Source organism: Aegilops tauschii, chromosome 5 (genome assembly GCF_002575655.3).
Source record: "Aegilops tauschii subsp. strangulata cultivar AL8/78 chromosome 5, Aet v6.0, whole genome shotgun sequence".
NCBI classification, from domain to species: domain Eukaryota; kingdom Viridiplantae; phylum Streptophyta; class Magnoliopsida; order Poales; family Poaceae; genus Aegilops; species Aegilops tauschii.
This window is the reverse complement of record NC_053039.3, coordinates 381,658,570-381,682,906: the sequence shown is the minus strand read 5'-3', so window position 1 is coordinate 381,682,906 and position 24,337 is coordinate 381,658,570. Positions and strand designations below refer to the sequence as shown.

General features: G+C 45.0%; 3 protein-coding genes and 1 long non-coding RNA gene across 4 annotated transcripts; 1 reads left to right on the top strand and 3 right to left on the bottom strand.

The window, feature by feature from the left end:
- Positions 1-1,615: 1,615 nt before the first annotated feature.
- Positions 1,616-5,156, bottom strand: LOC109746526 (receptor kinase-like protein Xa21). The gene is made up of 2 exons (XM_020305649.4): positions 2,383-5,156; positions 1,616-2,302 (listed from the first exon to the last, which is right to left on the bottom strand). Exons 1-2 carry the CDS (start codon positions 5,114-5,116, stop codon positions 1,887-1,889), a joined length of 3,150 nt encoding a protein of 1,049 aa, XP_020161238.3. The 5' UTR covers positions 5,117-5,156; the 3' UTR covers positions 1,616-1,886.
- On the top strand, positions 1,824-2,381 carry LOC141023441 (uncharacterized). Its single transcript, XR_012184917.1, has 2 exons — positions 1,824-1,958; positions 2,135-2,381. It is a non-coding gene; the product is annotated as an uncharacterized lncRNA (long non-coding RNA).
- Positions 5,157-11,557: 6,401 nt separating the features above from the next.
- On the bottom strand, positions 11,558-13,294 carry LOC141022892 (uncharacterized). The gene is made up of 4 exons (XM_073499173.1): positions 12,611-13,294; positions 12,330-12,469; positions 12,056-12,226; positions 11,558-11,948 (listed from the first exon to the last, which is right to left on the bottom strand). Exons 1-4 carry the CDS (start codon positions 13,292-13,294, stop codon positions 11,558-11,560), a joined length of 1,386 nt encoding a protein of 461 aa, XP_073355274.1.
- Positions 13,295-18,487: 5,193 nt separating this feature from the next.
- On the bottom strand, positions 18,488-20,079 carry LOC141022891 (uncharacterized). Its single transcript, XM_073499172.1, has 4 exons — positions 19,396-20,079; positions 19,115-19,254; positions 18,840-18,977; positions 18,488-18,731 (listed from the first exon to the last, which is right to left on the bottom strand). The coding sequence occupies exons 1-4, from the start codon at positions 20,077-20,079 to the stop codon at positions 18,488-18,490; spliced, it is 1,206 nt and encodes a 401-aa protein (XP_073355273.1).
- Positions 20,080-24,337: the final 4,258 nt, after the last annotated feature.

Below are 24,337 nucleotides of genomic sequence, written 5' to 3'. Positions count from 1 at the left end.
CCGGGTGGTTACAAGCTACCGCGGACTATTATCAAAAGGTAGCGGGTTTAAATCGTACGTGAGTGAAATCGTCCGGATGTGTCGCTAACGACCCGTGTCGACTGGTTGTTAGCACGGTCCTTAATTTTATACTAAGATTCGTGCGAGTACTTTTGTGTTTTCTGTCTTTCTAGTTTGATTGCGTCACTGTTATCCCCGCCGCCGCCGCCGCCCCCATCCGAGACATCTTCGGCGACCGGAGTCCCTGCCCCTCGGACGCTTCGATCTTCTTCAAGTCGGACGCTGCCGCCCCGCTCTGCTTCGCCTCCGACTAACCCGGCCGGTCGCCGCGCCCAGCCGCCCACACAAGACGCAAGGTCAAGTCGTCTCGAGCTTTTCCCTCTCAAGATCCGCTCCCTCTGCTGGCGCGCGCGGCCGCGGCACTGGATCCATGGCTCCGCTCACTGCGTGCGAGCTTGAGAGGGAGAGCTCTCTCTCTCTCCCCCTCAAGCCCAGTGTTCAGTCTCTCTCTGAGCACTAGTGTTCTGTTGCACGCAATCCAGTTTACCTTCTCACAAGTGACGGACCGTCATGTCTTTTTAGCTCTAGATTTTTTTTTTCTATATCATATGCATGGTTAACTGCTCTCTGAAACTGTATTTGGCACAAGAAATGGTAACTGAACCTTCAAACTCTAGATGTATCGTTAAAGGCATGTCAACAACTGTAAGAGACAAGATCAGTCTACTTATGATGTGTATAATCTCTTCTTAGAAATGGTCACGAGGAATAGTGTTTCCAATCTCTGTCTTCGCCTCAGTAGTAGTAGTATGTTGTTATTGTTATTACACCATATATTCTTCTCTAGACCCAAAGCAATGACTGACAAGTATACCACATATATCAATATTATCTTTTAGTTTCTTTTGGACTACCACCAGATATATCCTAATAATCTTCTAACTGTTTCTGGTTGCTAATTCTACTAGTTTTGGTTACAGATCGTACCGTGCATCTCAATGTTGTGCAGATGTTCCAGATTTTTACAGGCGTGCAAGAATGAGCAAGGGTAAACCATTGCCAGTTAGGCTTGCGGCCCAGCCACTCTTCTCTGTCCGCTGGCACCAAGCTCCCATCCCGCTGCCCTGGTTGGTCTACTACCTGTACTGTGCTGCTTTTGCCTGAATGAGTGAATGATACTAGCTAGCTGCGTTTCAGGCCTGTGATTCCTTTCCTGTTTCTTTTTTTTTTCAAATTGCTTGGGCTGTCAAATGTATGTGAAACATTTATTAGGTTTTATTTCTGCTGCTGCTAACAAACAGCCTGGCTGACTGCTGATTTTGCTTGGAGCCACAAACACTGGGATGATTTTACATAATTTTGCATTGCATTTGTCTGATATGGTGCAAAGAAAATGCCTCCGATAGCAAGGAAGTAAGCATGGATGAAGCAAGGTGTATGCTTGGATTAGCATGGTTCTTAGCCTTCTTCTTAATGATTACCACTAATGAATGAAGCAAGGAATCTTGTTCACTTAACAGAAACGACATTTCAGTTTATTTTAGTGTTCCTGATCTGATCCGATGCACTTTGTTCTAGTAATATAAACAAATAAAAAAGAAGAAACAGAGAAAGAACTTCTGAAACTCTCTAGAACTTCAAGTATACTAGCTTACATTACACTTCTTGATTACTGAAACTCTAGAACTTGCTCTAGTGCTATTGTTGCAGAGCACCATTCTCAAAGCACACGCCTATAAACCTGATTACTGAAACTCTCTAGAACTTGCTCTAGTTCTGCATTTACTTTGGTACAGTTGTAAAGCAACATAGCTCTGAGAATAATTACTAACCGGAAAGATACAAAAAATCTTTATTATGCAGGATCATGTCTTATACTAGCTTGTTTATGCAACACCTTTCTTGATTTCCCGAGTCGAGGCTTCTCGTTCTGCTTCATGCTCCCCTATGAACTTGAGGTACGCATCTCTGATTGCGTGCATCTCCCCTGTTGCATCTTTCGTCCGTGCTCGGTGTCGAGGATGTTGCTTTGAGCAGGATATGCCAAGCCTCAAGACCGAAACCAATAACTCCTGGATTCTAATACTTGTATTGTTATTCTGTTGTCCGCTGTGCAACCACATTGTGGGGTCAGCTATCTCCAAGGTTCTATCTGGAAGAGCGTCCTCAGCAAACTTATGCAGATCCAATGAATCTCTGAACATGCCTTCTGTTGGGCTCCTTCCCGTAAACATCTCAAGCAGCAATATGCCAAGACTATAAATATCACCAGCGGTTGAGACTGCAGAGCCTTCTCCATACTCTGCAATTATGCAAATTTTGTGCTCAGCACGACATATTCGAGCGAAAAGTAAAATATAATATAAGAAGAGTTTTAGTCACCTGGTGCAACATAGCCTATGGAACCTCTGATTCCAGTTGAGCTGTATGAAGTTTGCATCCCCTCACTTGTATTTTCTTTAAGGATCCTTGATATGCCAAAGTCTCCAACTCGTGCGCTCATGTCTTCAGCAAGAAGAATGTTGCTTGGCTTAAGATCACAATGGATCACCAGTGGTTGACAGTAGTTGTGCAGATATTCTACCGCGTCTACAATATTGACAGCAATATCAAGCCTCTGGGCAAGGCTGAGAGTGTTGTCTGTACTGGGCTCTTGAGGTTTTGGATGAAGCCAGCCATCCAAGTTACCATTGGGCATAAACTCAAAAACCAATGCCTTAAACTCTTGACCTTGGTGGTTGAGGCTCGAACAAGAAGTAATGATCTTAATGAGGCACCTGTGTCGTATTCTTCTCATGGACTCACACTCAGCCTCAAAACTCTTGGAATACCTGGATTCACCAAGATTGAACACCTTGACCGCCAATGTTCTTTTTTCAAAGTCCAAAACACACTTATAGACCGCACCATAACTTCCTCTGCCAAGCAAGTTGGCTTCCGCAAACTCGTTAGTTCCTCTCAACAATGCATGATAGGGTATTCTCTTGTAATGGTCATCAGCTGAATTTTGTGCTAATGTTTTTTTGCTTGGTTTGAGCTTCTTGCAAAGTATCCAAACAAGAAGAACAATCGAAAGTGAGAACAAGATTGCTCCAGCTGCCACTACATAAATTACAAGATTCTTTGGCATCTTTTTTTTGTTCTTTCTGGTGGAGCATGGAGCCAAATGAAGTTGAGGTGTACCACCACACAATTTGATATTCCCAGCAACTTCTAAGTAAGTGATGTTTCTGAAAACACCTTCATTTGGTACCTCACCTTGCAAATTGTTGAAGGATACATCCAGTTTCAACAATGATTTCAAATTCCGTAGAATTTCTGGGATTGACCCTGACAAGTTGTTGTGTGCTAGGTACAGCTCTTGCAGATTTCCGATGCTACCAAGGGCATCAGGAATATTACCAGATAATTTATTCATGGTCAGGTTCAATCCCCTGAGCCCCTTTATATTTTTCAGTGATTGAGGTATGCTTCCTTCAAATGAATTGTTGTCTAATGATAGCAGTTCCAATACTATGCAATTCTGAAGACTGTCGGGTATCTTGCCGGACAACTGGTTTCCTGATAGAGCTAGTTGGTTGAGATTTGATAAACTACCAACTTCATTAGGAAGAGGTCCAGAAAGGGAATTGTAAGACAAGTCCAAAATATAAGAAAGATCGTGTAATTTGAAAATCTCTCTCGGTATTGAACCGTTTAGATGGTAATTCATTGACAAATCAAGTGCATAGAGATTTTTCAACTCCCCCAGGCTTGTCGGAATTGGCCCCTCTAAGTTGCCAATACTTGCAAAAAAACTATTCAAACGTGAAAGGTTTCCTAGTGATGGTGGTATGAAGCCAGAGAGGCTATTGTTGTACAAGCCTAGCTCGATCAAGTTCCCTAGCTTGCCAATGCTCTCTGGAATCACTCCGTCTATGGAAGTATTTGCTATGACAAGTATTTGCAGACCAACCAAATTGCCAATGTCTACAGGGATACTCCCAAAGATCCTATTATGCATCAAGTATAACCCCTCAAGAGTCGTTGAGAGGTTCACAATTGAACCTGGTAGTTGTCCGCCAAAATAATTGCTGGCGAGTACCAATAGCTGCAGTTGGCTGCAGTTTGCTAAAGAAGTGATGAATTCCCACCCCTTGTTGTCATTTGCTTCGAGGTTATTTGCACCCAAGTTTAGATGTTGGAGAGCTCCCAGCTTCCCCAATGTGGGAGGCACATACCCACTAAATCCATTCTGCACGAGGTTAAGGAATACGAGGGAAGATATGTTGGATATTGAGGAAGGGATGGTTCCTGTGAAGTGATTACCACCTAAGCCCAGATGTTCCAGCTTGGCGAACTTGCTTCCGATATCATCTGGAATGCTTCCGTACAACATATTCAATGCTACCGAAAATACTTCCAGCGATGACCAGTTGTATAGGGAAGGTGGAAGCATACCGGAGATGTTGTTTCTAGAGATGCCGAATTGCTGCATGTTGTGGTTGCTTCCGAGGCTTGATGGGATTGAGCCCACGAGCTGGTTAGTGGTGAGATCGAGGTATTGTAGATGGGACAGATTGCCAAGTGACGGCGGGATGAGCCCTGTGAAGCTGTTGTTTCTCAGCGAGATCACTGCCAGGGATGTGAGCTTCTCGCCGAGCTCAGCCGGGATGCGCCCGCCAAGTTGGTTGTTGCGCAGTCTCAGCTTGGTCATGCTGATGCAGGAGCTCAGGTTTACAGGGATTTTTCCAGAGAAGGAGTTGTCGCTCAAGTCAAGCTTCAGCAGACGGCGGAGGCGGCCGAGGCTCGCTGGAATCTCCCCGTGGAGCCGGTTGAAGCTCAGGTTGAGCGTCCGCAGGAACGAGAGGTTCCCGAGGGCTGGGGAGAGTGCTCCGGCGAGCCCCCTGCCATCCAAGCTCAGCTCCACCACCCTTGAGGGCCTCCAGCGGCTGCACATCACCCCTTCCCAGCTGCAGAAGCCGGCGCTGCTGTTCCAGGAGGCCAGCGAGCCGGCATCACTGACCTGCGCTTTGAAAGCAAGCAGCGCGGCCTCGTCACCAGCGCTCACTGTGGCGGTCATCAGAGCGACTACCAGTGACCATATGAAGCTCATTATCCCCATGGTCATGCCCATGCTGGTTCCAGGTATGGTTGCCAGATAGCAGTTTCTTTCTCGATATAGATTTTGGTCATGCGTGCCTTGCTGCCTTGTATTTATTTGCTGAAAGCGTAGTGCCAATTTTTCAACAATGTCTTGGCTCACGACCTTCAATAAATGGTGCAGACTTTTACGCACTCCTCTTTTGACCTGCAGGCATGGATCTCCAGAGTTGACAACGAACACGCTGACCGCGACAACGGTATGGCATTTGATCCTACATACGCCACGCAGGAGATACTCGGGGCCAAATTTTCGTGTGGGTGCACAGTGAGTCAAAGTCGGTGCGGATGTAGCGTGCTATGCTGGTTTTAATTCGCACCGGTTCCGTTTTCTTCCATAACTACAGTGTTTATCGAGCTTGACTGCTCAGTCTCAAGTCCAATGTACAGAAAGGTGGATGCTTTGGGCGTGTCGTTGCCGACGTCGGAAAATGCTTCGGAAATGTATCTGAAAGGAGATGAGGCAAGAAGACATCTTAATACGGAACGCCATGAACCATATCGTCTGTCTCGGGAGCAATTGATGTATTTTCACCCGCAAAATTTTTTTTTATGTATTTTGAAACTACTTGAGTTGTTGTACAGTAACGTCTGTAGCTTTTTCTTCCTTTTTCCTTTCTTTTTTCTTTTCTGTTGATGGTATTTGTACCAGTCCAATTTAATTAACCAGTAGCTTCTTTTGTTGACTTTTTTTTTGAGAGAGCTTCTTTTGTTGACTTGTGGTTGTGGGTGAGGTTCAACGTGGTGGCTCAATTTAATTAACCAGACACTATGTACGCTTTCAGACTTGGCTTTTCTCACTGCTGACGGCCCAAGGCGTGTGTGCTTGGATTAGCATGCTTCCTGGCTTTCTTAGAGCAAGTACAATAGTGGGCTTATAGCCCGCTTACATGACATTTTTGTCTATATGAAGGAGAGAGAGATGAAAAAGTAGGTGGAGTGGGCTCTCATGCAAGAGCCTAGCTATATGCTAACTTTTAGGCAAATACAATAAATGCAAAGAAAGAGAAAGAGTGTAACTTAGAAAAAGTATTAATCTTACTAGTAATTTGTACGTGCTTTGCACGTTCGATTATTATGTGTAATCACAATACTAAATCATTCAAAGTAAAAGTAAATATCCTATGCCATAAAAAGCACAGTACCACAACGAATTTCTCTATGAAGAATGCATTAGAAAAAACATATATTTTTACTCCAAAAGAAATGTTATTGGCGTGTTTGTGAAATCTTTTAGTTTTTCAAATTCAAACTTGACATATAGATAAAATTTGTTTGGTGTTATAATTTTCATCTTTCCACACCTTCAAGTCAGCATTTTCTTATAAACTCTATTTTATTTGTGTGTTCTTGACGGCATAAAACACATACAATGTTTTAAATAACTTAACACCTCGTTAAGAGAAATAAAGTAAAATATAAATCTAAAATTTATACGGGGCTTTGTTAATATTTCTCACAACGAACAGCAATATTGCCATGCGAACACTTTTTTCTACAGTGTGCTAATTCTTTTGAGAAAAAAATAAATGCTTCCATGCATCCATTCAACGGTGCTCATGTCAGGAGCAAATTGCTAATATAGGCTGCCAGCCTCTACATGCACACTTCTTTAGATGCTTCTAGCCTATACTGGAGTACTATCTTTTCTAACACGGCCAGTTCACAATGTGATGCTAGCTCCTTACGTGAAAGCTCTAGAAAGATTCTCGCAACCTCGTTTTGGCGCCCAGCGGTGGGAGCGAATCCCAGCAACCATGACCATCGGATCAATAGAGTTCATCATTGATAAATGGCAGCGATTTACCTCGTGGAAGAAATCAACGGCTAAGAAATTCTCGTGCTTCACTGCGAGCGGCTATCCAAAGTTTGAAAATTGTTGTACTATAGTAGTAGAGATAGCCAACCTTACAGCCCGCCTTACTATATGAGTGAGTGTACTAGATGACTATAGATGACATGGCATCTCTATATAGCCATCAGCTGGCTATACTATTAACCATGCTCTTACTGATTATACTGACTAATGAAAGAAAACTTGTTCACGCACGTGCGCGCGCGCGCACACACACACGCACACACGGACGCGCGCACACACACACACACGCACACAAGTATTTAACCAAAAACTACCACATTTCACGGAAACGTGACAGAAACTACCACTTTACGATTTTGTGCGGAAAACTATCAGTTTTGTCCTAATCCGTGGCAAAAAACTACCAAGTCTCGAAACCGGACGCTTCGCCCGCCCTAAGCACGAAACTGACCAGCCGGTCCCACGTCTCAGGTGCCATGGTGGCCAACCGACGCCCGCCGCGCGTTAACGGCGCGTCCGCGGTCGGAAACGGCCGCTGTTGGTCGGCCAATAAGTGAGAGCGAGCTCAGCCACTCGCTCATCCTCTCCCTCCTCGCTCGCTCTCACTCCTCCTCATCCTCTCCCTCTCCCTGGTGCTCTGAGCATATCGCCATTGCCGCCGCGGCCATTGCTGATGGTCGAAGTTGAGGATGCCATCCTGGAATGACGAGGAGAGCTCGGACGAGGACACCTGCATGGTTTCAATGGATCCTCAGATCTTTGTAAGTGCATAATGGTGGAACAGAGTTAGGGTTAGGGTTAGTTCATCCAAATTGGAGATTCAAAGTTTCTTTTGGTTTGATTCCAAGTTTCTTTTGCAGGAAACCCCTGACAGTGTGGTGGATCCATCTTTCTGTGGTTCTTACACTGAATCTTTGCTGACTTGCATGATGCATCATTAGAGGCCGAAGAAGATGGTAGCTTTTGAAGGTGCCTTGACTGGGAGGCGATATCTGGGTTGTCCTGTGCAGCAGGTATTAAATCTTGCAGGATTACTTGTTTTGCTGGTGGAGATGTGTGGTGTGTGATGTGTTTTGCTGCTGGAGATGTGTGGTGCAGCATGTTAACTAGTGCAGAGATGTGGTGCAGCATATTAAGTTGTGCAGAGATGTGTGCTGTGCAGAGATGTGTGCTGTGGTTTTGAACTGAAACTTGAAAGTGCCATACATATGGAAGCCTATATGTGAAAGTAGATCTTTAGTTAACTGAATTCAATAAATGACTGAACCTGAGAACACCTGTTAAATGCGAACTGTGAACTGAATATATTTGTTAGCTGTTAACTGAAAAGAACAGAGTTACATGAATTTATCTCTGCTACTAAATATAGTTGTTAATTGAATTTATCTCTGCTGCTAAATAAGGTGTTGTGTGCTTAGTATCAAAGAATTATGTTTGCATAATTCAGAGAGCATTGATGTAAACAAAGGGTTTCAGTTAAATGAAATGAGTTTATGATTTGAGTTATCTGTACTAAGTTTGTTACTAAGTGCTTTGTGCTTAATTATAAATAATTGCTTCTGTAGGATGTAGGTGTCAACTGTGGGGTTGTGGAGTGGTTGGATGGTCCTTGGCCAGAGATTCTACAAAGGTGCCTAACAAGGATTTGGGACATGTACCATGAGCAGAACTTGGGGAGGGTGAAGGACAAACAAGCCCATGAGAAAGAGGTGGCCAAGCTAAAGAAGGAAATTGATTTCCTGTCAAACAACTACAGCCAGTTGGTGGAAGATGTATCCAAGCTTTTTGACTATCAAGATGGCAAGATGTCTCATGACATGGACTATACCAGTCAAGCAATCAATGAACTAAATGAGAAGAAGAAACAACTTGAGGATCAGGCAAATATTGAGTTAAGTATGGAAAAGATGAAGCTTGCCAAGGAGCAAAGGTGCATTCTTCAAAGCCAAGCAGATATCATTCAGAACATGAGGAAGGCCATGAAGGAAGTGGAGGGGGACAGGGACCTACTTAAGCAAGAGAAGAAGAAGCTGGAGTATCTGATTGCTGATCTGCTCAATGCTGGGCATGCCAGCAAAGATAAGCTGGAGAGGATCAAGGCAATTATGAATGAGTGAAGTGCTTGATGTGTGGGTAAAGTAATTAGTAGGCCTATATATAGCTGGCCTTGGAATGTCATGCATGTTAGGTGTATATTTTGGGAAAGTTTCATGTGCTTTCAGAACCTGAATCAAGATGGTATGAGGGAGGGAGGTACTGTTATGGTTTAAGAACTAGGTGGTTTGGTCTATGATGTAATGACTTTTATGTTAAGAACTACTATGCTAAGTGAGTACTCATGCTAAGTTAAGTAAGTAAGAATGTTTTATTTATGATGAGTCTGTTTTACTCTGCATATATTATGTGTGGCTAACTGACAGTAGTGACATAGTTGAAAATGATAACATACATAGTCAGTGTTGCCCATATCCAACTTAGATAGTCTGACAAATAACTGAACATAGATAGCAAGTAGATAATCAGTAGAACTGAACATAGATAGCAAGTAGAACTAAACATAGTGCCTGCATACATAGATAGTACTGGCATTCATAGTCTGACATACTGCTGGCATACATAGATAGCAAGTAGGGTTTCAAACTGAACATAGTGCCGACCAAACTGAACATTTGAACTTACTGAACTTACGAAAGTTCAGGACTGACAAACTAGAATTTTTTGCACTGACGAAACTGAAGGCAGCATCTCAGTCCTCCTTCTTTCGCATCTTCAAGCGCTGGGAGCGGCGCGCCGCAGTCATCTTCACGGCCGCCCTCTTCTTCTTGCCCGGCGCCGGCTCCACCACATCTTCACCGTCGCCATCTTCTTCTTGCTTCACGACGACGACCTCTGGGAGATCGGCGACCTCCGACAGCGCATCCACGTGGATTGGGAGGTTCCTGTCCCCTCCACGGCGTCGAGGACGGGAGCCAGCAGCTGCACATCAGGCTCGTCGTCGGAGTGTAGGACGACCTCCTTCACCTCGTCGTCAGAGGACTCGTCCTCATCATCGTCAGAGGACTCGTCGTTAGAGTCGTCTGATGGCCCAAGGACCCATGGATTGCGCCTCTCCCAGTAGGCGTTGTTGATGGGGGCTGGGAGAGCGAGGACGGCGTCGGTGACGTGATCCGCGGCGGCCGGCGGCATGGTGGACGAGCGGTACATCCACCAACGGGCGCATTGCCTGGGGTCGGGGGAGCGCTACACCTCGCGCATCGCCCACAGGAGAATGGTCGCTGGCGGGACGGTGTAGCCGGCAGGGAAGGCATGCTGCTTTTCAGCAGCTGTCATCACCTTCACCAGGCCGCGGGCGTGGTTCCTCATCATCGCCAGACTGGGGAACCAGCGCGCGATCTCCCTATACTGCGCGGGCAGCTCCTGGTTGTTGCCGGCGAGATCTTCGATGGCCCGCTGCCAGTCCATGGCGACGGCGGTGGGGGTGGTTGTCGGCGGCGATTTTGACAGGAGAGAGGGGGAAGTGGAGTGGGCTGTGCGAGCGGCGAGTGGGCGAGTGAGCAGAGAGAGTGGTGGGTGGACACGTATTAAAGGCTGAGAATCCGAAATGGCTAGTGTTACTCAACGCACGCTCACCACGCTGCCGGCCGCAACGCATGCTGAACACACGACGTGGCTAACAAAATATAATTAGGATGGCTGATGCTAGTCAAACAAGTCACTAGCACTAGCCCATTGGTATTGAACGCATGATTACAACCCTAAGGTCCTGGGTTCGAGCCCTAGGCCAAACTATTTTTTTTTGCAGAGTCTTTTTGGGAGTCCGAATTTAACTTCTGGTTCAACTGTCTAAATTTAACCAGGCTAGTAGCAGAACACAAACTATTTGTCTGTAACTTATGGTTCATATGTCTGAATTTAACCAGGCTAGTATCACAAATTAAAATGAACTGTATAAATGGAAAATTAAAACAAATAAAACAAATTAAAACCTTTGTAAACATGCACCTGCCAGTATCACAAATTAGAGTCACAAATTACGTACCATATATTCAACATTCTCCACAAGTTCACATGTCTGAATTTAACACACACTTAGTAGCAGAACACAAACTTAGTAGCATACAATCAAACTTAGTAGCAGAACACAAACTTAGTAACAGAGTTTCAATGGTTTCCACTAGCATTGAAATAAGCTGCAAACTTGCTAGGAGGTTTCATCTTCCTCTTGCCTGCTAATATCCCTGGTTCTCAAGTGGATGTTCTTGGTGCATTGAATGTTCTTGTTGATGCTGATCCTCTTGGAGCTCTTGTTAATGCTGATCCTCTTGGAGCTGCTGGTGAAGACCTGGCTGCTCCTGCTGAAACTGTTGATGCTGAACCTCTCTTATCTGCTGCTGTTTTTCTGTGCCTCATTGCTTTAGGAGGTGGAGCAGATGAGGCTGGCATCTGTGAACTTTGGTGTTGATGTGGTGGTTGTGGAGGTGGATGTGTAGCACTAGAGGAACCCCTAAAAAATTTTCTATTCTCCTGCAATGATAGAATTAAAATAGTTAGTAAATAGACCAAACCTAAAATAATTAAACAAAGAATGCAACATTTTTAAATGACCTGGTGTAAGTTCTTTCTCATCTCAAGACTTGGTTTTAGAGCTTTCCCACAGTTAGTATATCTATGGCCCTGTAGACCACAATTGCTACATGTAATTGTTCCCATCCTGCTTGTGTCCTTTGGTGCAGGCACCTCAAACTGGCCCTTTCTCCTAGCTGTCTGTTTCTTCCCTGGTTTTTCTTTGAACACTTGGGGCTCAATATCCTGAGTATGGGTGTCAGGCCAGAATTCAGGACCAGGGACAGGGTACACTATGTCTTTGTATGCTTCAATATATAGTGGGTTTTTGAAAAATTCATGCACATAGTCCTCTGGGTGCATGTGAAGCTTGCTCATTGCTGCAATTGCATGACTCCATGTCACACCTGCCATGCCCCACCTCCTGCAGTCACATGAGTTGTAGCTATGTTCACACAGTACTAATTTTCACCACTAGACACTTGCCAAATGTCAGGACCAGCCATATGTACCTCACAAAATTTGGCATACTTCTTATTCTCCTCCAGTTTCTCTGAATAGTTGGGTATGATCATCCACCTGCTGGTCTCTGTCTTTTCCCTAGTCTTCTGCCTTTTGATCATCTGCTTAGTCCTAATTCCTTCAAAGATAGTCCTAATTGGTTTGGCCCTAACATCAAGGATCATTTTGTTGAAAACCTCACTAAGGTTGTTCACAACAAGATCAGTTTTGCAATTGTAATCCATTGCAGACCTACACCAAGTCTCCTTTGGAATTTTTAAGCCACTTCCAGGCATCCTCACACCCTGCTTTAAGCTCTGCCATTGCTAATTCATGGCCATGTTTGGTGAATGAGTAGCTAGCCTGATCTACTAGCTTCTTTAGTTCTGCTCCTCTGAAACCAGCTGACTGAAAATTTGCATATATGTGCCTCAGGCAGTATCTCTGAGGGGAATCAGGGAACACCTCATTTATAGCGTTAAGAAGACCATGATTATAAGTTAATAACCATGGTCATGAACAAAAAGAAATAAAGCTAGTAATAACAATATATATCTGAACTACTGGCTAAGATAGAGTGCATACCTTTTGCCTGTCAGAAATAATGGTGTAGGTTCCAAATTTGCTTCCACTTCCAATGCAACATCTTAGCTGGGTTAGGAACCATGTCCAACTCTCTGAATCTTCCTTATCAACCACACCAAAGGCTATGGGGTAGATGTTGTTGTTGCCATCTCTTCCTGTGGCTGCAAGAATTTGCTGTCCAGTGGTTAGCTTGATGAAGCAACCATCAAGCCCTGCATCCATACCCAAATTAGCTACCATAAATTTATCAACAAGATATTTTGAACAAAATGCAGTTGTAGATTTACCTATAAAGGGCCTGCAACCGTTAAGAAATCCTTGCTTTGATGCATGCAAGCAGTAGAACATGTACTTAAATCTAGGAGTTGGTGCAGGGTTTTCTGGGTCCTCAAATGTTATAATTATACACCTGCTACCAGGGTTTGTATCAATAACTGCTTGTAGGTAGTCCCTCAGTCTATAGTACTGCTCCTTCTGGTCGCCTTGCACAACCTTCATAGCCTTCCTCCTTGCCCTATAGGCCGCACTCTTTGATACATCAACTGAAAACTTAACTTTGCTGTTTTTAATAAGTGCATCTACATGTGCTCTAGGATCTGCTCTAAGAGAAGGCTCAACTGCTTTTGAAAGCCACTTAGTAGTAGCCTTTGTGTTCTCTCCTGATGCTGGACAAGTGTGCTCCATGTTACACTTCTTAATGCAAAAAGTTCTTTCATGAGCTATCCTGGAGGCACACATGTAAACTTCACATCCATGCTCTCTCTGTGAACACCAAACAATAATTCTTGTTGGGGAGTTCCTGTGGTAGTGAAAAGACCTCAGAGTCCTTATATGAAAATCCCTTAATGCTTATTTGAACTGGTAAACACTGTCAAAACACAAGCTCTTGCACAACGGTAAATGTGAATTGGGAATTTTGGGGTCAAAATGTACCCTTTCCTTCATCTTTTTCTTACTACTCTTTGTCTTTGGCTTCTTCATGAGGTATGGTAGTTCAACTTCATCTTCTTCTTCCTCATCACTTATGCCTACATCACTAGCAAAACAAAACTCATCTGCTTCAGGAAACCAATCTTCAAAACGTTTTTTCTCTACCTCATTGTGACATCTGCTAGTTGGACCAGGGTTCTTCACATGTTTCACAATAGCAGTACTTTCCAATGCTCTGTCCTCTTTAGAGGCACACTCTATTTCCATTTGAACAGCTTCAGCACTCCCATCTGAATGAACTGAATCATCTGAACAAAATTCAGACACTTCAGTGTCTCCTTCAAAGTGGTTCAAATCTGCCTCTCTTTGAATCCTGCTCCTCTCAAGCTGAGACTTTCTATCATCTATCTGATTCTGAAGCTCAGATTGCTCCACAACCTTTTTCACACAGCAGCTCTCTTGAGTGTTCACTAAGTTGCCAGATTGAACAAAACATGTGCATTTAAGCAAGAGATTCTCCATACCTGCCACCCTTAGAACTTCCAAGCGCCAGCAATGACTGGGCAAGCGGTGCCTCCGGCTGCTGAAACCCTGCCTGCGTCGCGTAGATGCTGCTCCTCAACCAGTTATCCACTTCAGAGAACGAGCCCGCAGCGTCCAAACTTGTGCCACCGGCGCCACCGTCGCCGCCGCCCCCGTCCGGAATCACCGACGCAATGGCGGCCACCACCTAGGTCAGACAGAGGACAGAGGGAGAGGAGGGAGAGAGTGAAGCGCGAGAGGGGAATGGATTGGATCAGATCTTGACCGTTCCGAACGAGAGCCGCCGTTTCCGACCGCGAACGTGCTGTTAATGGCCGTTAACGCGCGGCAGCCGTCGGTTGGCCACCGTGGCACCTGAAACGCGGGACCGGCTGGTAAGTTTCGTGCTTAGCGCGGGCGAAGCGGCCGGTTTCGAGACTTGGTAGTTTTTTGCCATGGATTAGGACAAAACTGGTAGTTTTCCGCACAAAATCGTAAAGTGGTAATTTTCTGTCACGTTTCCGTGAAATGTGGTAGTTTTTGGTTAAATACTCCACGCACACGGAGGCGCACACACACACACACACACACACACACACACCCACATCTTCATTGTGAACGTGCTTAGGAAAACCATTTCCAAATCTAATGGTATAGGACATGGCAAGAGATATAGGGCACCTGAACACAACCTCATCCGAGTCCGGTTGATGGAATATGGTATAGGACATGGTATTGCTAATATATGATGATATAGACCAATCTATTTCTTTAAGTAAGATAAACTGAGACTCCACCATTATCTAATTAGGAGTACTTGCTAATTGGAAAGAGTACACTGGAACAAAGCATTTGCTTTTGCATCCTAATCCTATACTACAATCATGTTGAAGTGAAGTGCACCACCATTGTAGGGCTATCTGATTTGCTTTTTTGTTTTTTGTTTTTGTAGTTGTTTCTTTGCACAGGAGCAGAAACTAGCATGCCTACACCACAGGAAAATAATCATAAACTAAGTATCAAAGAATACTCGGCAAAGACAAAAAGACTCGATGAAGTATAAGCCGAGTGTTACACTCGGCAAACACGGCTTAGGCTGGCCATAGTGGGGGTAACATAAGTACTATCATGCACTTAGGACTCGCAAACATGCTTATGTGGCAGGGAATTAAAGAAGAGAGATATGATTATAGTAACATAGGTAGATACCGTAACATAATTAAAGTGATGCTACTATGTGTCATGCATGGCAATAAATTTGACCACCTATGACACTAATCTATGATACTATGCACTATAGATGTATCATACACTAGTATCATATGCATGATACTAGTATATGATACTCCCCACTATGACCAGCCTTATACTCTCTCGGTAACTAGGTGTAAACTGAGTGTTTTTATCGACCACAGACACTCAGCAACATAAAGCACTTTGCCGGTCAGGCTGCGTTAACCGCCATGCCACATGGAAGGCGATAATAAGCCGTGTTCCTATTGGATATACTCGACTTATAGTTAAGCTGAGTGTTAAAAGAACACTCAACAACATAAAGCACTTTGCCGATCAGGCTGAGTTAATGGCCATGTCACGTGGCACGTGATAATAAGCCGAGTTCCTATTGGATATACTCAGCTTATAGTTAAGCCGAGTGTCCGTGGACAACACTCAGCGTATAGTTTACTGTGTATTTTTGTTCATAGCACTCAGTAACGCTAAATATGCAAAAGAAAAAGAATGACAGTCCCCAATATTTCACCGACTCATTTTTTTCCGAGGGTAAATGTCGCCGCTTTTATTTAACTTAAACAATATTTGGAATCTCATCTGCGATCACGTCTAGAATGCAATCTGGGGGTGATCCAAGCCATAACTTACAAAGTTCTTCACCTACACCTATCTTAGCTAACTTATGGGCGCCAACATTTGCAGAACGCCTCACCCACGAAACTGTAAAATCGTCGAATGACCGAAGCATGGTCTTGATCTCCTCCACCCATGATCCTGTCGCTGCCAAGATCCTTTCCGGACTGTTGATCATCTGCATTAGAGCCTGGAAGTCCAGCTCCAGTTGGATTCTCTAAACATTGACCTCCGCAGCCACCAAAAGGGCTCTCTTACATGCCTTGATCTCAGCCGCCTGTGCCTCCACAACATGAGGGAAGAAGTGGCACGCTCCTACAAGAAAAGCACCATTATGATCCCGAAGCACCACGCCTCCTCCGCTCTTGCCTCCAAACTTGGATGTGGCACCGTCAGTGTTGGCCTTGATCCAACCCTCCTCCGGCGCTGTCCATCGCTGCAGAATAACTACTTTGGTCTCCCGGCCCCGCTTCTCGTGAACCTCCCGCCATTCTCTCAGGAAAGAGCAAACCCTCTCTATTATTTCATCTGGTTCATCAATCCTCTTGCCATTCTTTGTCTCGTTCCGTGCCAGCCATAGGGCATAAACCGCATGGATCTCCACATGAAGATGAGCTTCAGCAAACCACCCGAGCAGCCAATTCGCCAGCTCGCTCTGGGAGCATGTGAAACTCGGTGAGGATGCCACCGTTACTCCCTTTTCTGAACGCAACTAGTTCCAAAACTGGACTGAATGTTGGCAAGACCAAAATCTATGCATGATAGTCTCCTCACACCCACACACTACACAGAACACTCCTAGTTTGATCCTCCGGCGCAGCAGCTCCGCACCTACTGCCAAACCGTTCCTAATAACTCTCTACATGTGAATCTTATCCTTGTTGTGCGCTAGTATCCCAGAGGCCCAAATATCCTTGATGTTTGTTAACTGAACTAGTTGATTCCGGCTGTCCGGTTTTCACCGACTCATTGATAGTCTCCTTGCTGGTTGTTGTGGTCAGAAACTGCTAATCCTGCGGGAGATGAGCAGCTAAGCAGCCTTCCTTTGCCGCTGTCATGGCCACAACGGAAACCAGGAACACGTGACGGGAGGCATGAGAGGAGCGTCCCAGACGGAGTGGAAGTCTATTTTAAACCTTGAGGTTGTAGAGCTCGTCGCAAATGGACCCTCACGTCAAAATCCCTGAAGTTTGTATCCTATACTCATTCATCCCTCTTTATCTCAACCGTGGACCCGTTTGGCTTACTAGGAATAGGATGATCCCGACCGGGATTAATCTTTACTCTCACTTACTACAGTGGCCCACATGTCAGCCCAATCTCAACCCCTCTATAAATCCAGCCGATCTAGAACGCTGATGCAGAGTGTAGTCTCCCTTCACAATGAAGCCAGATAGCCCGCTGCACGCGAATGGCTGCAGTACGTCGATGGTGGAAAACCTGATGCCGTTGCCGCTCCACCTACTCCCCTCCATTTTGCATCCGCCTCCATGGGCCATTGCAACGCAGCACCGCCGCCAACAGCCTCCATATTAGATATCACGCTCGTCGCGCGCCTCGGGAGCTTGCTGCCCCTGACGGTGTCCTTGACCGTGGTGCTCGTGCGCCTGGCAGACTTCCTCGCGGCCATGCTCGTTCTCGCCGCCACTTAGGAGGGGAAGGACGCCATCGACCAATGATCGACCTGTGGAAGCAGAGGTGCCATGGGGAAGTACCATGATGATGCATCCGGCGGTCGCCGCACCGCGCATGCCACCTCCTGGCCCTATCAAGTGCTCCTGCGTGTGGTGGAGTCACTCGCCTAGTTCGTGCACAAGAATCACGTATGCTGCCTTGTTGTTCGCATGGGCTCACACCAAGAGAGAAGAGAAGAGGCGAGATAGATGAAGATGACAAGTAGGCCTGTGTTGTTAGTCAGAGAAACAAGTGATCATGACCGGGATTGCGCCTACGAACAGGTTTAGGATTGGTTTAGGGTTGAAAATAACCGGGATTACAGGATAGGATGCAAATTTCAGGGATTTGAAGGTGAGGGTTCGTTTACGACGAGCTCTACAACCTCGAGGTTCAAATCAAACTTCAGTCTCCCAGACGAGATGGGCGAGCGTCCGAGCGAGCATGCACGGCCGGTTTGCGTCCTCCCGCGAACGAGCGTGGATTAGGCGGCGACTCTCCGGCAGCTTGCGTCGTGAGCGATGTACGAGCTTGCTGGCCACAGAGGTAGGCCTTTTGATTTGCTGGCTTATTCTGGCCTTGCATACAAATCCATGTGTTTTTTTTGCAATACAAATCCAAAAAAAGATGTGTAGCACTAGAGGAACCCCTAAAAATTTCTCTATTCTCCTACCATAGAATTAAAACAGTTAGTAAATAGACCAGACCTAAAATAATTAAATAAAGAATGCAACATTTTTAAATGACATGGTGTAAGTTCTTTCTCATCTCAAGACTTGGTTTTAGAGCTTTCCCACAGTTAGTATATCTATGGCCCAGTAGACCACAATTGTTGCATGTAATTGTTCCCGTCCTGCTTGTGTCCTTTGGTGCAGGCACCTCAAACTAGCCTTTTCTCCTAGTTGTCTGTTTCTTCCCTGGTTTTTCTTTGAACACTTGGGGCTCAATATCCTGAGTATGGGTGTCAGGCCGAAATTCAGGACCAGGGACAGGGTACACTATGTCTTTGTATGCTTCAATATATAGTGGTTTTTTGAAATATTCATGCACATAGTCCTCTGGGTGCATGTGAAACTTGCTCATTGCTGCTATTGCATGACTGCATGTCACACCTGTCATGTCCCACCTCCTGCAGTCACATGAATTAGTAGCTATGTTCACACAGTACTGATTTTCACCACTAGACACTTGCCAAATGTCAGGACCAACCATATGTGCCTCGCTAAATTTGGCATACTTCTTATTCTCCTCCAGTTTCTCTGAATAGTTGGGTGTGATCATCCACCTGCTAGTCTCTGTCTTTTCCCTAGTCTTCTGCCTTTTGATCATCTGCTTAGTCCTAATTCCTTCAAATATAGTCCTAATTGGTTTGGCCCTAATTTCAAAGATCATTTTGTTGAAAACCTCACTAAGGTTGTTCACAACAAGATCGGTTTTGCAATTGTAATCCATTGCAGACCTACACCAAGTCTCCTTTGGAATTTTTTAAGCCACTTCCAGGCATCCTCACACTCTGCTTTAAGCTCTGCCATTACTAATTCATGGCCATGTTTGGTGAATGAGTAGCTAGCCTGATCTACTAGCTTCTTTAGTTCTGCTCCTCTGAAACCAGCTGACTGAAAATTTGCATATATGTGCCTCAGGCAGTATCTCTGAGGGGAATCAGGGAACACCTCATTTATAGCGTTAAGAAGACCATGATTATAAGTTAATAACCATGGTCATGAACAAAAAGAAATAAAGCTAGTAATAACAATATATATCTGAACTACTGGCTAAGATAGAGTGCATACCTTTTGCCTGTCAGAAATAATGGTGTAGGTTCCAAATTTGCTTCCACTTCCAATGCAACATCTTAGCTGGGTTAGGAACCATGTCCAACTCTCTGAATCTTCCTTATCAACCACACCAAAGGCTATGGGGTAGATGTTGTTGTTGCCATCTCTTCCTGTGGCTGCAAGAATTTGCTGTCCAGTGGTTAGCTTGATGAAGCAACCATCAAGCCCTGCATCCATACCCAAATTAGCTACCATAAATTTATCAACAAGATATTTTGAACAAAATGCAGTTGTAGATTTACCTATAAAGGGCCTGCAACCGTTAAGAAATCCTTGCTTTGATGCATGCAAGCAGTAGAACATGTACTTAAATCTAGGAGTTGGTGCAGGGTTTTCTGGGTCCTCAAATGTTATAATTATACACCTGCTACCAGGGTTTGTATCAATAACTGCTTGTAGGTAGTCCCTCAGTCTATAGTACTGCTCCTTCTGGTCGCCTTGCACAACCTTCATAGCCTTCCTCCTTGCCCTATAGGCCGCACTCTTTGATACATCAACTGAAAACTTAACTTTGCTGTTTTTAATAAGTGCATCTACATGTGCTCTAGGATCTGCTCTAAGAGAAGGCTCAACTGCTTTTGAAAGCCACTTAGTAATAACCTTTGTGTTCTCTCCTGATGCTGGACAAGTGTGCTCCATGTTACACTTCTTAATGCAAAAAGTTCTTTCATGAGCTATCCTGGAGGCACACATGTAAAATTCACATCCATGCTCTCTCTGTGAACACCAAACAATAATTCTTGTTGGGGAGTTCCTGTGGTAGTGAAAAGACCTCAGAGTCCTTATATGAAAATCCCTTAATGCTTATTTGAACTGGTAAACACTGTCAAAACACAAGCTCTTGCACAACAGTAAATGTGAATTGGGAATTTTGGGGTCAAAATGTACCCTTTCCTTCATCTTTTTCTTACTACTCTTTGTCTTTGGCTTCTTCATGAGGTATGGTAGTTCAACTTCATCTTCTTCTTCCTCATCACTTATGCCTACATCACCAGCAAAACAAAACTCATCTGCTTCAGGAAACCAATCTTCAAAACGTTTTTTCTCTACCTCATTGTGACATCTGCTAGCTGGACCAGGGTTCTTCACATGTTTCACAATAGCAGTACTTTCCAATGCTCTGTCCTCTTCAAAGGCACACTCTATTTCCATTTGAACAGCTTCAGCACTCCCATCTGAATGAACTGAATCATCTGAAAAAAATTCAGACACTTCAGTGTCTCCTTCAAAGTGGTTCAAATCTGCCTCTCATTGAATCCTGCTCCTCTCAAGTTGAGCCTTTCTATCATCTATCTGATTCGGAAGCTCAGATTGCTCCACAACCTTTTTCACACAGCAGCTCTCTTGAGTGTTCATGTAATTCTCATTAGCCTGTGTACTAATTCCATGTTCAACATTTCTCACAACCTTGACATGATGAAAAAAGTCCAACATTTCATGAACACTAGCTTCATTACCTAAATACTTTACTCTTTCAGATCCAATTTCCTCCTCCTTCACATAGTACATGTAATCACTCTCCCCATACCCTTCACTAGCAATGAGTGATTGTAGAGTAAGAAAATAAATATCTGACTCGTATATACCCCTTTTCACAGGGTTTTTTCCTTCTAAATGAAACCATATCTCCCACTTCTGGTCGGCCAAACTGCACAAATATGTGCTCATCAATTGAACTGAAATTGACAGAACTAGAGTTCAACAAACATAAACTAAGTCTCACTAAGTTGCCAGATTGAACCAAACATGTGCATTTAAGCAAGAGATTCTCCATACCTGCCACCCTTAGAACATCCAGGCGCCGGCGATAACTGGGCGAGCGGTGCCTCCGGCTGCTGAAACCCTGCCTCCGTCGCGTAGCTGCTGCTCCCCAACCAGTTATCCACTTCAGAGTACGAGCCCACAGCGTCCAAACTTGTGCCACCGGCGCTGCCATTGCCGCCGCCGTCTCCGCCGTCTCCGCCGTCACCGCCACCGTCTCCGCCACCCATATCGCCGCCGCCCCAGTCCGGAATCACCGACGCAATGGCGACCACCACCTAGGTCAGACAGAGGACAGAGGGAGAGGAGGGAGAGAGTGAAGCACGAGAGGGGAATGGATTGGATCAGATCTTGACCGTTCCGAACGAGAGCCGCCGTTTCCGACCGCGGACGTGCTGTTAACGGCCGTTAACGCGCGGCGGCCGTCGGTTGGCCACCGTGGCACCTGAAACGCGGGACCGGCTGGTCAGTTTCGTGCTTAGCGCAGGCAAAGCGGCCGGTTTTGAGACGTGGTAGTTTTTTGCCGTGGATTAGGACAAAACTGGTAGTTTTCCGCACAAAATCGTAAAGTGGTAGTTTTGCGTCACGTTTCCGTGAAATGTGGTAGTTTTTGGTTAAATACTCCACGCACAAGGACGCGCGCGCACACACACGCACATCTTCATTGTGAACGTGCTTAGGAAAACCATTTCCAAATCTAATGGTATAGGACATGGCAAGAGATTTAGGGCACCTTAACACAACCTCATCCGAGTCCGGTTGATGGAATATGGTATAGGACATGGTATTGCTAATATATGATGATATAGACCAATCTATTTCTTTAAGTAAGATAAACTGAGACTCCACCATTATCTAATTAGGAGTACTTGCTAATTGGAAAGAGTACACTGGAACAAAGCATTTGCTTTTGCATCCTAATCCTATACTACAATCATGTTGAAGTGAAGTGCACCACCATTGTAGGGCTATCTGATTTGCTTTTTTGTTTTTTTTTTGTAGTTGTTTCGTTGCACACGAGCAGAAACTAGCATGCCTACACCACAGGAAAATAATCATAAACTAAGTATCAAAGAATACTCGGCAAAGACAAAAAGACTCGGCGAAGTATAAGCCGAGTGTTACACTCGGCACACACAGCTTAGGCTGGCCATAGTGGGGTAACATAAGTACTATCATGCACTTGCGACTCGCAAACATGATTATGTGGCAGGAAATTAAAGAAGAGAGATATAGTTATAGTAACATAGGTAGATACTGTAACATAATAAATGTGATGCTACTATGTGTCATGCATGGCAATAAATGAGACCACGTATGACACTAATCTATGATACTATGCACTATAGATGTAGTATCATACACTAGTATCATATGCATGATACTGGTATATGATACTCCCCACTATGACCAGTCATATACTCTCTCGGTAACTAGGTGTAAACCGAGTGTTTTTTATCGACCACAGACACTCAGAAACATAAAGCACTTTGCCGGTCAGGCTGCGTTAACCGTCATGCCACATGGCAGGTGATAATAAGGGTGTTCCTATTGGATATACTCAACTTATAGTTAAGCTGAGTGTTAAATAAGAACACTCGACAACATAAAGCACTTTGCCGGTCAGGCTGAGTTAACGGCCATGTCAAGTGGCACGTGATATTATGCCTTGTTCCTGTTGGATATACTCAGCTTATAGTTAAGCCGAGTGTCTGTGGACAACACTCAACGTACAGTTTACTATGTATTTTTGTTCATAGCACTCGGTAAAGCTAAATATGCAAAAAAAAAAGAATGACAGTCCCCAATATTTCACCGACTCATTTTTTTCGAGGGTAAATATCGCCGCTTTTATTTAACTTAAACAATGTTTGGAATATCGTCTGCGATCACGTCCAAAATGCAATCTGGGGGTGATCCAAGCCATACCTTACAAAGTTCTTCACCTACACCTATCTTAGATAACTTATGCGCGGCAACATTTGCAGAACGCCTCACCCACGAAACTCTAAAATCGTCGAAAGACCGAAGCATGGTTTTGATCTCCTTCACCCATGATCCTGTCGCTGCCAAGATCCTTTCCGGACTGTTGATCATCTGCACTAGAGCCTGGCTGTCCAGCTCCAGTTGAATTCTCTAAACATTGACCTCCGCAGCCACCAAAAGGGCTCTCTTACATGCCTTGATCTCAGCCGCCTGTGCCTCCACAACATGAGGGAAGAAGTGGCACGCTCCTGCAAGAAAAGCACCATTATGATCCCGAAGCACCACGCCTCCTCCGCTCTTGCCTCCAAACTTGGATGTGGCACTGTCAGTGTTGGCCTTGATCCAACCCTCCTCCGGCGCTGTCCATCGCTGCAGAACAGCTACTTTGGTCTCCCGGCCCGGCTTCTCGTGAACCTCCCGCCATTCTCTCATGAAAGAGCAAACCCTCTCTATTATTTCATCTGGTTCATCAATCCTCTTGCCATTCTTTGCCTCGTACCGTGCCAGCTATAGGGCATAAACCGCATGGATCTCCACATGAAGATGAGCTTCAGAAAACCACCCGAGCAGCCAATTCGCCAGCTCGCTCTGGGAGCATGTGAAACTCGGTGGGGCTGCCACCGTTACTCCCTCTACTGAACGCAACTGGTTCCAAAACTGGACTGAATGTTGGCAAGACCAAAATCTATGCATGATAGTCTCCTCACGCCCACACACTGCACAAAACACTCCTGGTTTGATCCTCCGACGCAGCAGCTCCGCACCTACCGCCAAACCGTTCCTAATAACTCTCCACATGTGAATCTTAGCCTTGTTTGGTGCGCTAGTATCCCAGAGGCCCAAATATCCTTGATGTTTGTTAACTGAACTAGTTGATTCCGGCCGTCCAGTTTTCAGCGACTCATTGATAGTCTCCTTGCTGGTTGTTGTGGTCAGAAACTGCTAATTCCGCGGGAGATGAGCAGCTACGCGGCCTTCCTTTGCCGCCGTCGTGGCCACAACGGAAACCAGGAACACGTGACGGGAGGCATGAGAGGAGCGTCCCAGAAGGAGTGGAAGTCTATTTTAAACCTTGAGGTTGTAGAGCTCGTCGCAAATGGACTCTCACGTTAAAATCCCTGAAGTTTGTACCCTATACCCATTTATCCAT

Coding starts and splice junctions, on each gene's coding strand:
- LOC109746526 (XM_020305649.4), bottom strand. CDS start 5,116: ATGGGCATGACCATGGGGATAATGAGCTTCATATGGTCACTGGTAGTC. Junction 2,303..2,382: donor CATAGGCTATGTTGCACCAG/GTGACTAAAACT, acceptor GCATAATTGCAG/AGTATGGAGAAGGCTCTGCA.
- LOC141022892 (XM_073499173.1), bottom strand. CDS start 13,294: ATGGAGCACACTTGTCCAGCATCAGGAGAGAACACAAAGGCTACTACT. Junction 12,227..12,329: donor ATGGCAGAGCTTAAAGCAGG/GTGTGAGGATGC, acceptor GAACAACCTTAG/TGAGGTTTTCAACAAAATGA. Junction 11,949..12,055: donor AAACTGGAGGAGAATAAGAA/GTATGCCAAATT, acceptor ATGTGACTGCAG/GAGGTGGGGCATGGCAGGTG.
- LOC141022891 (XM_073499172.1), bottom strand. CDS start 20,079: ATGGAGCACACTTGTCCAGCATCAGGAGAGAACACAAAGGTTATTACT. Junction 19,255..19,395: donor TTATTTCTGACAGGCAAAAG/GTATGCACTCTA, acceptor GATTCCCCTCAG/AGATACTGCCTGAGGCACAT. Junction 18,732..18,839: donor AAACTGGAGGAGAATAAGAA/GTATGCCAAATT, acceptor ATGTGACTGCAG/GAGGTGGGACATGACAGGTG.